At 43.8% G+C, this 16,416-nt stretch overlaps 1 protein-coding gene across 1 annotated transcript in view; it reads left to right on the forward strand.

Annotated features, from left to right (window-relative positions):
* NTS (neurotensin) overlaps positions 1 to 4,859 on the forward strand; it is a 35,682-nt gene extending 30,823 nt beyond the window's left edge. Inside the window, exons 4-5 of the mRNA XM_053257876.1 lie at positions 1,332 to 1,556; positions 4,490 to 4,859. Coding sequence (XP_053113851.1) covers positions 1,332 to 1,556; positions 4,490 to 4,636 — 372 coding nt within the window. The 3' untranslated portion in view covers positions 4,637 to 4,859. The remainder of the gene's footprint in view (positions 1 to 1,331; positions 1,557 to 4,489) is intronic.
* The last annotated feature ends 11,557 nt before the right edge of the window (positions 4,860 to 16,416 follow it).

A 16,416-nucleotide genomic window follows, 5' to 3' on the forward strand; every position in this document is an offset into this window, starting at 1 on the left:
AGCTGCATTTCTCACAATGCAGAGGAGCCTGACCATGCTCAGCAGCACCCTAGAGAAAGATGCATCCTGATTGAGGATTCCTGATTCCTGAGGAGGGGACTAGGTTACTCCTGCCATCCACTCATTGGAGTTGAGGCAGGGAGGACCTAAAATCCAATAATCAGATTGCAGCCTGCTTTAAATCCTGGAGTGCCTTTGGACATAGGAACTCCATGTTACATAATACTGAGAATCCTTTATATTGTTCAGTAGTGTCCTAGGCCCCAGGGAAGTTGCTCTTTCATTCCTGTTGCTCCTTTACATTTCCTGTGATAATTTGTGTGGGAACAGGTCTGCTGTTTAAGCTATAGACTGAAAAGATCACAAAGTTTGTCCAACTTTCAGTTCTCCTCCCCCCCCCGCCCACACACACACCTTTTAGGGTCGGAATGAGGACTGCCTCAAAAGAACAATGAAGAAATAAAGGATTTCAATATAGCTGTGATTAGGCAGATCCAAACCAAAGGTTATGAAAGGCCTAGAGCCCAGATTTGATGCTGACATCTGTTTCTTCTGGATGTTGACATTCTACATCGTTTCCTGATTTCTTGACTATAGGGAGGGTGTCTTCAGACTTCTGAACTGAAAAAACTGGATTAGGCCCTACTTCTTACTCTTTGTGAGTGGACATCTCTTGGACTCACAATTGGATAGACCTGATTTTGGAAAGGCATGTACTAGGGAATCACTTACTAAACAGCCTCATAAGAGTAGAGATGTGCAAATCAATTCAAGCTCAAAACAATTCGAGCTCGAAACAGGTGTTTCAAATGTTTCAAGCTTGAAATGAATCACCCTTAAAATAAAGGGTCTGTTTTGAGCTCAAACCAATACTACCCCGGTTCAAGCTCAAAACGTTTAGAGTGTTTTGAGTGCCATTTTTTCAGGAGAGCTGATCTACCAATTGGGGTTGGTGGGTAGACCAGAGGCAGGCCAGCCTGCTAAGTTTGGAGCAGAAGCCTGGTCTACCTGCTGTGTGAGGTGTACCCACTGACCCCAGTTGGTAGACCAGCTCTCCCTGGAAAAATGGTGCTCAAAACATTCAAAAGATTTTGAGTGTTTCATCGAAACAGCATCCTTGAGTGCTGTTTTGATGAATTGATTTGAGGATTTGGGGTTTCATTTCCAGCTCAACACGAAATGCAAAATCCAATGCAAAAATGAAATGCAAGACGAAATGCAAAATTTTGTGCATACCTCTATGTTAGAGTAGCTTGTATTATTCGAGTGGCACAATCACCACCAAATAAATGTGAAGACCATTTTACACAGTGTGCATTTGAATCTTTCAGATAAACAAGGCAAAGCTTCCCCAGTGGAAAATGACCCTTCTAAATATCTGTGACCTTATAAGCAACATAAACAACCAAGAAGAGGAAACAGGTGAGGCTGAGGATGAAGACCTTGTGACGAGAAGACAATTCCCTGCTACTCCTGATGGCTTCAGCTTGGAAGCAATATTGACACTATACCAGCTTCAGAAAGTCTGCCACAGCAGAACCTTTCAGCACTGGGAGGTAAAGTCATATATTAGGGCAACTGTGTTCCCTATTCTGTAGATTTATCACATTGGTCTTGATGTAGAATGTTTAACTATTCATTCAGTGTAAAGTTTCATCTATTTTGCTTCCTTTAGATGATTGTTAGTAGGGATGTGCAATTCGGATTACCTGTGTTTCGATTTGTAACTGAATCGAAACAGCCGTGATTCGTTTTGGATCTGAATCTAACCCATCCGAATCACCCCAGATTCAATTTGGATCCAAATCGTGGCTGATCTGAATCGAATTGATTCAGGTTTCAAATATGTCCTATTAATTCCCCCAGATTCACAGCTGTCATTTTTTTAAAAAGCGAAGCTCTAGCCCTTATAGGTGGAGTTATGGAGCAAAATGTGTGGTCACTATTTTTCAAGTGTTCAGATTCTTTGGTGTATAACTTTCACTCAATGAATCCTTATGAGGATTCATTACACACCTTCATTTCTTCTATTCATTTTGACTGTCTTTTAGACAGCGCCGGTTGTCAACTGCCATGTGCCAACTACACCCCACTCCCACCCATAAGGCAGTGGGGTACTACTCAGTTTAAGTTAAGTGCCTAATGGGTAGAGGCTACCACCCAAATTGCAGAGGAATTGGGCAAAGGGCTAATTTTTGGTGAAGGTTTAGTGTCTTTGGGACAGATTTGGGGCATAAAGTGGGATCTGGGGTGGAAGAGTGTGGTGAAGTGGTAGTGCATAATGGGTGGAGACTACCACCCAAATTGCAGAGAGATTGGGCAAAGGGCTGGTTTTTGGTGAATAGTTGAAGTTTACTCATCTTTAAGGTTTTCCCCTATAAGGTATAATGGAGGTTTCAGCAGCCTCATAAGTGCACTTGGAGGGCGCTGGGGTGGCCCAGAGTGAGTGGTGGTGTAGTGCACATAGGGTGCCAGCCACTCTAACCCATGGGGTACAGGGTTCTGTTGTTTCTGTGGTGGTCTGAGTGTAGATTCTGTGGTAGCAAATGAGTGTGGATTCATGGTTTGTATTGAAAAATCTCATTTGCTACCAGAGAATCTACAATCAGAACACCTCAGAAACAACAGAACCCTGAACCCCATGGTTTAGAAACCCATGGGGGTAGCTGGCACACTCTGTTTACTACACCACCACTCACTCTGGGCCACCCCAGCACCCCCCAAGTGCAGTTATGGGGCTGCTGAATCCTACATGTTTTCCTATGGAAAACTTCAACACCAAAAATTAGCCCTTTGCCCAATTCCTCTCCAATTTGGGTGGTAGTCTCTACCCATTAGGCACTTAACTTAAACTGAGTAGTACCCCAATGCCTTGTAGGTGGGAGTGGGGTGTAGTTGGCACATGGCAGTTGACAATTGGCACTGTCTAAAAGACAGTCAAAATGAATAGAAGAAATGAAGGTGTGTAATGAATCCTCATAAGGATTCATTGAGTGAAAGTTATTATACACCAAAGAATCTGAACACTTGAAAAATAGTGACCACACATTTTGCTCCATAACTCCACTTCTATAAGGGCTAGAGCTTAGCTTTCTTTTTTAAATGAAAGCTGGGAATCTGGGGAAATTAATAGGACAGATTCAAATCGCAAATCAATTCGAATTGAATCAGCCGCGATTCGATTTGTACCCGAATCTAGCCAATGGACCACAGGGGTTATCCATTTTGTCTCCGAATCACCCGAATCAGCTAGATTTGGGTACAAATCAATTTGTATCTGAATCGATTCACACATCCCTAATTGTTAGCAATGTATTGTATTTTACCAGTTACTTCAGCTGATTTTTAAAATCAGCCGTGATTCGATTTGTACCCGAATCTAGCCAATGGACCACAGGGGTGATTCGTTTTGTCTCCGAATTACCTTAATCAGCTAGATTCGGGTACAAATCGATTTGTATCTGAATCCATTCACACATCCCCAATTGTTAGCAATGTATTGTATTTTACCAGTTACTTCAGCTGATTTTTTTAAAAAAATTCTTCCAGATGTTTTATAATTTATTCTTAAATTATGAAGGTGATTTTATGGGACTTTTGACAACTTTCAAACCTGTTCTGACTGCTGGACCTGTGTCCAGCAAAATCAGTCGAGGAATGCTGAAGTATGAAGTACCCTTTAAAGTGTTCAGCAAAGTTCAGTTTACCTGGACCTGAGTAACCTCACACAGTTCCCACACATATCAGGTGGAAAGACTTCCAAGATGGATGTAAATAAATATGTGATTCTGTCATTTAAGGCTACAATTTCATGAGCATCTGATACTCAATTAAATTGTCCATTGTGGTACAAGCCCAGAGATTGCTGTTGTTGGTTTATAGTCCCCATCATCCCCAGCCTCCATTTGTTTGCATTAATTTTGCATTAATGAAGCACTGTGAAATCAGAAGGATGCACTTCAGCATTCTCCACACATTATGACAGAACCTAGAGTACATATCGGACCTTCCATACTACATTTAATTTTGGCAATTGCTGTATGCAGTATTGAAGCTGTTGGGAAGGGAGGAGATTCATTGAGTCCCTCCAGTCCCCTAAAGTAAAGTAAAATAAAGCCAGTTGGAGAAATTTCAGCTTTTTCTCAAAAAAAGTGGGGGGGCAAAAAAGAACAGTTGGTTAGATAGGGCTGTGGAATTACATGAATCACCTGTTTCCATGTGGTTTCCAGGCCTGTTCAGCTATGAGTATGCTGCTCATAGTATGAGTATGCTGCTATGAGTATGCTGCTATGAGTATGCTGCTCATGAAAACCTGCAACTGTGTGCTTGTTTACTCCAATAAACCATCATGCATTCATGGATTCATTTATATTTTATAGTGTCACATAGCAGTATGGATCTTTAGAAAGGGTTTTAGATGTGTTCTCTTCCCACATAAGTCATACCAAGGGAAAACAATGACTCCTTATTCTCCTCTTATCACCAACAGTTACTTCAGCAAGACATTTATGACTCTGAAAATTCAAGCCAGGATAAGGATCTGATGAAGAGAAAAACTCCTTACATTCTGAAACGGCAATTACATGTTAACAAAGCCAGACGACCGTACATACTGAAGAGAAGTTCATATTACTGACTCAGCCATTAAAGTAGTGTTTGTTTAGTTTTTAAGCAACTGTGCTTTATGATTACCTTATTTCAACCTTAATCATATTTGTGTGGAAAATATATTATGGAAAGTGATCAAGATGATAGCATAAATTGTCTTTTTTGCCACTGTTGTTTCTTAATTGTGATTTTTCCTACTTAAAATTAATTGGATTAATACATTTACAAATAAATCTAGTTTCTAAGCATGATGTCTTGTACACCCCTGAGAATTTTAAAGAAGTGGAAACCTTATAGTATACCATTTGCACTATATGCAATTTTACAGTACATATATATAGAATACCATTTGCACTATACTACACTATATTCTTTCAGCAAGTAGAACAACATGGTTGTGCAAAACCTCCAGAAGAATATTTCACAGTTCTTCCCTTGGAAGTATTATCTAGAGTTAATAAGAGTGTTGAGGTTGCAGGGGGGTCTGCAGAGGTTAAAATATAACCCCCCCCCATTTTTAACTTACCCTCTCCAGGGGCTTCTCTGAGGTGGTGAGGTGTCCACAGACATTCTCCTTCCCCCCACTGGCCTTCCTTTATACAAAACTCACTCAGTTTTGGTGGTCTTCAGCCCTTTCCAGGCCTATTCCCTGGCACGGGGGCCATTTTGGAGGCCGCCACACATACGCAGTGGGACCCTGCATGACCTGTGTCAATGACCCAGGCATGCAGGGTCACACTGCACATGTGCGGCAGCCTCCAAAATGACCACCACACTGGGGAATAGGCATGGAGAGGGTCAAAGGCCACCCAAACTGGGTGATTTTTGCATAAAGGAAGGCCGGTGGCAGAGAGGAGGAACCTCTGTGGATCCCCTGCCACCTCAGAGAAGCCCCCTGGAGGGTAAGTTTAAAAAAGCGGAAAAATATTTTTGAAAAAAATGGCTCAACAAACCCCCAAACGGGCTGAGGGTGGGTGTTCAGCTTGACCCTGAACCTTTGAACCAAACCAGTTTGATATCAAACTGGCACATATTTAAACCTGTTTGCACACCCCTATTCCAAATTACACTGACTCAGAAAATGATGGGCACAATCCATCATCATCCAGAAAATGTTATGTGACTTTGGGCTAATCATTTCAGCCAATCCTGAAAGACTGAGAAAGGGACAGTAGGTTGGGACAGAATCCAAGATTTGAATGAAGAAGGTCCCAGGCTCAAACCCCTGTATTTTCAGGTAGGAATGTGGAAGACTCCTGACTGAAATGCTGGCAAGCTGTAGCCAGCCAATGTATACAGTACTATTAGGGATGAACAGTATAATTCAGAATTAAGGCAGCTTTACATATGTTCAGCCTACCTCAAAAGTGCTTGAGAGGATATACAAGCTCCATCTATGTCTCCGTGGATGGACAGAATATAAATATAATAATCAAACTTTATATTTTATTACAGTACATTTCAATAAGCAAATTGAAGGCTTTATGAATTTCGTAAAAAGTAGCAAAAATTCATTGTGTTCTCTAAAATAGGCTTTAGATTGAGAATACAGAACTACCACGACTGCATAAGCCAGTGCAAAGGGAAACGTTTACTTCATTGAACTGATCAATCAAAAATTCAAAGCATATACAATGAAAAACTTTAAAATATATATTTACCACCTATTTTTCTTGCACACACTCCATGTTCCTGCTTGTATTTTGTTAAATATACATAGAGGAAGGAGAATGCTTAGGAGAAGAGAGAACTGTATTTTGAGGCCCAGTCCAACTGCCATTATGCTGAGGGCCAAATGAAGACCCTGTCCTTACCACTAAGCCTGACCCTGTCTCCCATTCACCACAATGACAGAATTTGTTTGAAGATTGTCCCCATGATTGTAAGTGCATGTGCTCCAATATTTGCAATCACAGGGAGCATCTCTTTCCAAGAGCTGTGCTTGTCTCCAGACCTTGTGAAGTCACAACATTGGCTCCTGCTAATGATGTTTCCAATTGGAAATAGCCATGGAGAGACCAGAAACATTGTGGAGCCTTTTTACTACAGTGCTGTGGAACCAACAATACTAGTCCCCCCAATGGACTAGTCCCCCCACAGGACTATCTAGCCAGGACAGAACTTGCTAATGACACCAGTCAGTGATGTGGGGTTGACAATTTTCTGTCCCACATTAGTGCTGACAACATGCAATCCCCGAATTCCAAAAAAATTATCAAAGTGTGAACAAGCCTCCAGTTATAACAAGTTGTGAAATTGCTCTTTCCTTTTCTCACAGGCCGCTGAGCTGCATTTCCTTGACATCAATTAATTTTTATTTTTAATCCCCCCCCCAAAATAATTAAAATTAATGTTTATTTTTAGTGGTTTTTAATGAATATATAGGTCAAACAACATGAAAATCAGATCACAATCTAGGGTGCTGGGACAATATGCAGAGTAAACCTTTTTGGAGAAGAATTTGTATGCAAATTTCATGTAGGATTTTATGCAAAATTCACATGTGGAAATTCTCCAGTTTAATTATTTAAATTTCCCAGAAAGACCACATCACTGGCACGAATGGCAACTTCCCTGCTAAGGGAATAGCATTATGTCAGTGTGAAGGGCTCAAAAAAAACCCTGAAAAGGGTTCCACTTTGCAGGGGCGGAGGCACATGCTCAAGGGCCAATGATGTGATTAACATCAAGTCTGGTTGTCAGTCAGTAGCTAGAGATGTGCACAGAATGGATTTTGTGTTCCGTTCAGAGCTTAGAACGGAATGCACAATCCCTGGAATGTTCTGGTGGAACAACTGGTCAAGCTGGTTGTTCCGATGGAACGTGCCCATTCCAACTCAGAATGTTCATTTTGAGTCATTTTGGAGCCATTTTGAGTCATTTTGGAGCCATTTTGGAGTCCAAATTCTCCTGACCTCTGAGCATGCATGGCAGGCATTTGTGTGGTGGTGCTGACCATGCAAATGGCTGTTGCACATGTGCAGAGGCCAGAAGAGTGCCATTTTGGAATCCAAATTGGTGCTCGGAACATTTCAAGTGTTTCGAGTTGGAATGGATTTGTTCTGCTCTGTTCCAAGCTCAGAACAGGCCCTTCATTTGAAGGGCATTCTATTCTGAGCTCAGAACATTCAAAACAGCTGGTTTTCCGACCGCAAACCAGTCTGCACATCCCTATCAGTAGCCCTGCTTAGTTGTTCTGAAATTGTGTTGCATACAGTGTACATAGTTACAAAGGTTACTGCCCCTGTCATGGCATATCACATAAACCCACCTTCTCATAGTCACCACAAGGAGAGACTCTCCTCAAGATTGCAAATGCTGCTCCAGTGTTTGCAATCCAGGGGAAATCTCTTCATTTCCATGAGAAGAAATCTCTTCCCATTTGCAGTGTTTGTTTCCAGACCTAGTTAATGGGGGTGGCAGGAGGCAGGCTTATAAGATATGACGCTGTGAAGGTGGTGTTTGTACATGGCTGAATGAGTGCAGGTCACAGCATCAGGCTTCTGATTATGGTACAGGCAGAGAGGGACATTAATCTTGTGCCATAGCTGGACTTGATCCCTGCCACATAAAGACACTATTAGGAGTATTGTGCTAGTTGTACTAGACCAGGTCTGCTCAACTTAGCCCCCCCCCCAGCTGTTTTTGGACTACAACTCCCATAATCCCCATCCACAGTGGTCAATAGCCAGGGATTATGGGAGTTGTAGGCCGACATCTGCAGGAGGGCCAAAGCTTAGCAGCCCTGTGCTAGACCTACACAACATACAATCTTAGCTTGACCCTTTGGCAAAGTATACCAAGGTATGTGTGCCCTTAAGAAGAATTTGTACACAAAGAGTTCTTTTGGCTATGGTTGCTGGCAGAATATTTCAAAATAGGCTTCCTAGCCTTTTATTTTAATAGTTTGTAACGATGTGTAGAGGCATAATGGATGCCTTCTTATGTATTCTGACCAAAGCTTTTTACATGCACTCGCTGGCTATAAAATCCAATGTAGATTAAAATAGCTACAATGTAGTACTTATGCAACTCCTCACTTATGCAGTTTCGTGCTTCTCTCTTGGAACATGTCTGGTACTTAATGGATAGAAAGAGTTCTCTGACTCACTTTCCTTAAAGTTTTTATGAAGAAACCTAAGTCAACAGTGGGAATTGTGCAACTAATGCACAACTCTGAACAATAGTGATGAAGTATGGTTCTGTTTGAAATGAGTGGAAGCTTCTGAGAAATAAGAATTTCACTTGTGTCACTTCCCCCAGGAAAGTAAACAACTATTTTTGCTGCATTTATATTGAAATGAGCTGTCTAAATCGTTCTTGCATACCAACTTGGGGGTTTGTTTTAAAGGTCAATATTATTTGTTGTAAACTGCACAGAGACAAAAATTTGAGGTGGTATACAAATTTGAAAAATAGGTAGGTAGGTGGATGAATGGATAGATAGATATGCCCTATTAGGGATATTACTGAATTCCTCTCTTGGCAAAATGCATGCCAGAATGCATGGCTCTGAAACCTTCAGCTCCCAAAAGGACTGGGTATTATAAAATACAGAAATATCTATGGATTCTATGCATTACATATGTATATTTGTGGGGAAATGAATAATTAAATGCATACCTCACAATGCATTATTGTGCCAGCTGTTTGAATAGGTGGCATGAGAAGTGTGCAAAAAACTGCTTTGGGCAGTTCAGTTCGAGCCCAAACGGGACTTGAACTGAGCTGCCCAGTCCATGTACTGGTTCTGCGGAACTGGTTCATGTCTCAGACTGGGGTGGGCTCTGGTTCTAGTGGTTCCAGTAAAAATTTCACTTTACAAGCAGCATGGGGGAACCCTATGGGGGTTTAAAAGGCCAGGTGGGGGTGGGCAGGAGGTTACCTTACCTGCTGTGACCATGATGTGGCTCTTCAGGGCAGCAGCAGCAGGGTGCCAATGACTCCTCTAGGCCCCACTGGTTCTCCTCCAACATCTAGGCTGGCAGAGGCCCAGTTCAGAGGTAGCACCGGCTGGACCCATATGATGGGGGGAGCACCGGGAGGGGCCTAGGGGGAACTGCCATTGGCCCTTACCCACTGTGGTGTGGCTTCTCGGGGGTAGCAGTGGGCCAATGGCAGCTGCCCTAGGCCTCACTGGTGCTCCTCCCATCATCTGGACTGGTGGGGGCCCAGTTAGGGAGCAGCAGTGGACCCAGATGATGGGGGGAGCACAGTTAGTGCCTAAGGGAGATGCCACTGGCCAAATACCACCCTGAGGAGCTGCACCTCTGCCATGGTGGGTTAGGTAACCTCCCACCCACCTAGCCTTTTTAACCCCCATAGGGTTCCCCCATGGTGCTTGCAAAGGAGAATCATTACCAGATTCCCTCTTACAAGCACTAGAACTGGTTTGTTAGAACCAGGGCCAGTTTGGCTCAAGCTTGGACTGCCTTCCCCTTTTTGGAGTGCTGGTCCAGTTCAAGCTCGAATCAGTCGAACCGGGCAGGTTCAGCTTGAATCCTAGTTCAAGTTGAACCAATTTGCACATCCCTAGCTGGCATAACAACAGCAGACTGTCCATGTGGAATTCGTAACATTTCTAAAAAGAAAATATTGTTCTGAAGGTCCTGGACCTTGCAGTCTTATCTAGCAACAACCTCATTGTTTTCTCCCAAGACCCCATGACTACATTTTCCATTGTTATTGGTGCTGTCACATTCACTGACTCTTCCTTTGCACTACCTGCTTATTTATAGAGTCCAGAATGTCCACAACCTTCACTCCAGGACAGGGAGTCAACATGCAGTCAACATGCTCATCACAATCTTAATATGTCCTTAATCCTCGTCCTCTAGGGCATAGCCGTAGTGTGAGAGGATATCAGTCCACCATTAAAAGGAGTGCCTTCTAAGGAATCTTTCCCCCTATTTCTTGATGTGATGCTTTCTTGACCTGAGACCCTCTGTGGCGAAAATGTCCTACTTTGGTCAGGTTTTTAATGTATGGTGGACTTAAGAATGCCATATTTCCAAGGCCTAAAACTCATTATGAACAGCCTGATTCAGTGTATGTGAGCTGGTTTAATTTCCTTTGTGGATTAGTGTCTGTCACTTGACAGCAGAAATCTCAACCCCTTCTATCATTCATCCGATTATGTATATGACACTAATTCGGTTTTGAGTGATCAGTGAGTGCTTTAGAGAAATTTCCTACTTCCTACCAGACTATGCTGTGGAGGCTGTGAAGTGTTTTTCCTCAGTCAGAGTAATTGTGTAACATTTAAGAGTTGCTTAGCTCAAAATTGCCTTCATTTGCATGAGTTTTGCAACTCCCCTTGCAGGCTCACTGAATTCATTTTTTCCCCCTTCTTGGAAGAAGGGGAAGGAATTGTGTCCCAAGGAGACAATTTCCTTCTCTGTCGTCATATTTGCTGAAAGGCTTTTAGCTGCTACTAAGATTTTGTCCCTATTGGTGGAATCTGCATATGTACATTGGAAGGAATTTTGGAAGAAAGTCATGTCCTTTTTTTTAAAAAAAGAGTAATATTTATCCTATTGGGAGGAATTATAGCTAGATGACTCTTCTGTACTCAGAGGCAGTACTGTTCTTTGATGTGTGTGTTTTTAAGGGGTGGATTTTTAATGAAATATTTTATGGTAGATCTTTGCGGGGAGTTGTTTTTAGTATAATTTGAATTGTGAGCTGCTTTGGGTGTTTTGGCTGAGAAATAGGATAAAAATTTAAGAATGAAATACAAAAACAACTTTCCTTCTTCTCCTCTTCCTCCTCCTCCCCTCCTCCTCTTCCTCCTCCACCTCCTCTTCCTCCTCTTCCTCCTCCACCTCCTCCTCTTCCTCCTCCGAACAATTGGTAGGCTTAGAAACAGAATGCAGGACTGCATAGATGTTGTGTCTGATCCACTTCTTATATTCTTATGTTCCTTGCTCAGTTGTCCTTCTTGCTTGCCAGTCACTGATACTGCTCATATTGTAGCAGTATGCAACTGACTGCTTCATCTTCTTGGGGTCTTTCTGTTAACTGGCTTACTCACTTCTGCATCTCTCCATTACTCACGGTGCTGTCTCTCCAGCACCATCCTTACTCACTCTGTCTCCTCCATTCAAACATCCCTCAGAAGAGCTTTTCCTTAAAGGGAAAATGAAGCCTAGGGAGCTGTAAGCAAAGGCTTCTGTGGACCATTTGCATGGAGGGGACAAAGTGCGGAAGTGTGGTATGGGGGAGACAGTTCAGCAAGCAACACAGTGACAGACAAGCAAGCAAGCCGGTCAGTCAACAGACCCCAAGCAGGTCAAGCAGCTGGATCTGCATGACTATAGTAAGAGTAGTGGAGTCAGATGGGTGGGGACGCTTACATGGGGAAAGAGCTGGAAGAGGGGCAGAGCCTATGAACTGCAGGACAAGGAAAGAAAAGAGCTGGAAAGAATTCTGGTAGCAGCAGGCCCAGAACAGACAGGTGGAGTAACAGCCATGGAAGGTGGTGCTGAAAAGTGCCATACTTGTCACCTCACAGCGCAGACACCAGCAGAGACCGTCACCTCAGTTTGCCTAAGGATAGGAGTGTCCCTGACCTTGCCGCATCACGACTACATCACCATGCCACACTAGATGTGATATACTGATAAAACACACTCTTCTCAAAACACCTGTTATCTGTGTGCTATTAGTAGGTCACTTTCAGTCCAATGTGATGAGCTCAGTTGAACAGATGTGCTGTTCAGAACAGAACAAATACTTGGTGGCGTCAGTTCTAACAGACACAGAAGTGGTGGTAAAAGGAAGAGTTATGAATTTCAGGAAACTAAGGACATATCCAGCTGAAGTTATGCACCTTCCAGCACCAACAATCTTGTGTTCACTTATACATCCAGGCATCACTTATATTTCTAATTCTTCATTAATTTTTAACCCACCTTTTCTGCCAAGATTTGAATGTTGCACTATGGTTTTGGTGCTATGTATATTAGGAACAGACATGCTCAGTGATTGCCAGATCAGAACCAGATGGTGGCCAAAGTAGGCCACCCACCATCTTAGAAGCCATAAGCAGCTGTTGACTTGAGGAGGCTGCCAGTAGGAGGTGAGGTCATGCAGCCCTTAAGAATGCACGTGGAAAGGACTTTGGGAGGGAGGGGAGAGATGAGAAAATTGCTCCCCCGTTCTCCACCACATCTGGTCTGCAGCACAAGAAGCCATCAGCACAGGGATGATGAAGGCTCTTTGTGGACATGTAGCCTTTCTTCTGTTACCACCAGAACAGCATCTGTTTCCAAAGCAGCCACCAGGGATTGGGAAAGGGCCTGTGGGTTCGTGGAGGCCCACAATTACAAGGACCTTTAGAAAAAGAAAGGTTTTTTTAAGAGGTTGTCTGCCTTTGCTAATATTTTCCGGTCCCTATAATATTTATTTGAGTTCAGCAATGAGTAAACAAGAGTTGCAAGAAAGATACAACACAACACAACACAATACAATACAATACAATACATTTATATACCACTTTTCAACAGAAGTCCCTGAAGCGTTTTACACAGATATAAATAAATAAAATGGCTCTCTGTCCTCAAAGGGCTCACAATCTAAAAAAAGGAACATAAAATAGACACTAGCAACAGCCACTGGAGGAATGCTGCGATGGATAGGGCCAGTTGCTCTCCCTCTGTTCAATAAAGAACATCACCACTTTTAAAAGGTGCCTCTTTGCTCAGTTAGCAGGGGACATCAAGGAGCACAAGATATCAGTTAGCCCAAGATCAGGGCCAAGCTGTGATGGAAATGTGAGGAAAAAATGTGCAAGATCTGGCTTTAACACGATTAAGGATTAAGAAGCAGCAGGGTTTGGAACAAGAGTCATCAGGTGTGGGATTAGAGAGGATCATGATACAACATAGCAGACGGAGGTCTGGCCATGAATGTGAGAAAAGTTATTAGGTGGAGCCGATGGTGGGTTACCGGAGAGGCAGAGGAGGTGTCTGCCCACAGTGGCAAAATCGATGGCCGTGGCAGCTGTGGCAACTGCAGCAAGGGTAGGGATGAGGAGAAAGTCCACCTCATGGTGTTTTGTTGAAAAAATGCTGCTCCTGTAGTTGCAGGGAGGGGAGCAAGGAGGAGAGAGTTTCCCCTTAGCAAATCCTGTACCTTTGGGGAAGGTGGGATGAGGTGTGCCTCTGGTGGCGGAGGTGAGGTACGGAGAGTTCCCCTTTTACTGGGATGGGAGGCGGGGAGCTCCTTCCAGCTGCCCTCCCTCCTCTCCACTGACTACGAGGGCCTCTCGCCTCTCTGCAGAGCAGCCCATTTTTTCCGGGTTTCCTCCACGTGGAGGAAGCAGAGAGGCGGGACTCAGGAGGCCTGTGCAGTCCGTTGGGAGGAGGGAGGGAAGCTGGAAGGAGATCGCCACCTCCCATCCCAGTAAAATGAGAACTCTCCATTCCTCTCGCCCCTCTCTGCAGTCTCCACCTCTAGCCCTGTGCCCCATCCCTCCCTCTCCAAAGGTACAGGATTTGCTAAGGAGAACTCTCCCCTCCTCTCCCCACTCCCCACAGATACTGCTGCCGCTACATAGCAACAGCTTTTAAAAAACACACCGGGGGGGGGGACTTTCTCCTCTCCCCACCCCCACCCTTGCTGCAGCCTCTGCTGCTGTGCCCCGGGCAAAAGGGGAAAGTTTCCCCTCAATCCCCCCTTCCCGCAGCCTACTGCTGCTGCCACACAATGGCATTTTTTGGCAACTTTTTTTTTTTTTTGCCTATGAGTGGCAAAAAGGCTAACCTGCCCCTGGGTGGAGCAAATGTAGTCAAAGATGGCTCAGGTTCAGATGCTGCTATAGCGGATGACACCTGCAAATTGTTGTTTTTATATCTTAAACCTGAAGATGATTTCCTGAGTGAGAAGAAGTCTGATCCAGGCACTTGTACTAATTCTATGGAGACAGCTTTTCAAATTGGTCATGACTGATACAGATTTATGTAGGTAACCTCTGCTGAGAACATGCTGAAAAATACAACACTGACATTTGTATTGTTTGCATTGTGTTTCCTTCTTTGGCGTAGAGTGATAACTTACAGCTCCTGCCTTCAAGAACAGTTCAGTATTGTAAGTGGGCAGATTCCAGGAAATGCAACTCGTTTGTTGCACTGGAGCAAACTGAGCTGGGGCACTCAATTTGGGATTTAGTAAATGCCTTTAATGTCCATAGGACCCATATAAGTGAGGACACATCGTGCAACAAGGCACCTGAGAACTTCTGTTCTTTTAATGATGTGGGAGCACATAGGCCGGAACCAGGTCATTGCTGGCCTGCACTGCTGGGGTGGAGTGTCCGTGGGGTTCAGACTGAGGACGCACTGCCGTGCTGCTGCCATCAAAGCTAGTAAGGTGCCCTTTTGCCACCCCCACCCCCCAAGCTGCCCTCAGAACCCTTTTAGAGGCAAGATTCTCCTTTGCTTGTAAAGGGGAAATCCTCCAGCAGAGCCCCTCGAACTGGGTCAAACCGTTCTGAATTGGACTGCGCCTGGTCCATTTGCACTCGGACCGGCTTCTTTTTTCCAGGCCTGTCTGGTTTGAGTCAAACCCAGTTCAGATTGAACCAGTTACAAATTTCACATGCTATTTGTAATAATCAGTGATAATCACATGAAAATTTGGTTGTGTGAACCTCCAAGAATGTTTGAGCATTTAGTTGGTTAAAGCTAACTAAAAGTTTTGGACTCCAGAATCAACGATTTCAAGAAAGCTGTGGTACAGTATTAGCAACTGATGGTGGGTGGAAGACACGAAGTACCTGGCAGAGAAATCACCATAGCCTTCATAATACTAGGAGCCATCGATATTACATTCTGCAATGTGGAAAAAGAATATGCCATACACTGAAGACAAGAGCACACTTGTTTGGAAGTTTAGTCAGCAGATTATTAGGCACAGCTACAATACACTAGGCTATTGTTTGAGGATTTGCAATATTCTAAGGTACAGATGCCAGTGCTATATTTAGTGAGAACTGCTGTTATTTCTGTCAGTCACAGGACTGTGCGCCAATTCTTGTACATAAATTTTCACATCAATAATAACAAGAAGAAGAAGAAGAAGAAGAAGAAGAAGAAGAAGAAGAAGAAGAAGAAGAAGAAGAAGAAGAAGAAGAAGAAGAAGAAGAAGCATGTCTATTCTTCCAAGGCCTAAGATGAATTTAGTGCAACTCATTGTGCAAGCACAGTGTTAATTGACCACTGTTAGAACTGATGGCTGGAAAGAAGAGGAGAGGAGGGCTGGTCTTGTGGTATAAGCATGACTTGTCCCCTTAGCTAAGCAGGGTCTGTCCTGGTTGTACATGAATGAGAGACTTGATGGGTGAGCAGCACTGTAAGATATTCCCCGTAGGGGATGGAGCCGCTCTGGGAAGAGCATCTAGGTTCCAAGTTCTCTCCCTGGCATCTCCAAGATAAGGCTGAGAGAGGTTCATGCCTTCAACCTTGGAGAAGCCACTGCCAGTCTGGGTAGACAATACTGAGCTAGATGGACCTATGATCTGACTAGACCTATGATCTGATGGACCTATGATCTGAGCTAGATGGACCTATGATCTGAGTATATGTCAGCTTCCTATGTTCCTATGTACCTAAGAAGGATTGGCCTGTCTAGCCTCTTGCCATTTGACTGGTGGAAATGACAGCCAATGTACATGTTACCAGTCCAGCAGTGGTGTAGCCAGCAGAAGGATGGCCTGTGTCCCTCCCACTGGTGGCCCCTGGGTTTGACATCCATGCATGTGATGTCACACCAAGGGGGCATGGCCCTATCGTCCCCTTATGTATGTCC

Source organism: Hemicordylus capensis, chromosome 5 (genome assembly GCF_027244095.1).
Source record: "Hemicordylus capensis ecotype Gifberg chromosome 5, rHemCap1.1.pri, whole genome shotgun sequence".
NCBI classification, from domain to species: Eukaryota; Metazoa; Chordata; class Lepidosauria; order Squamata; family Cordylidae; genus Hemicordylus; species Hemicordylus capensis.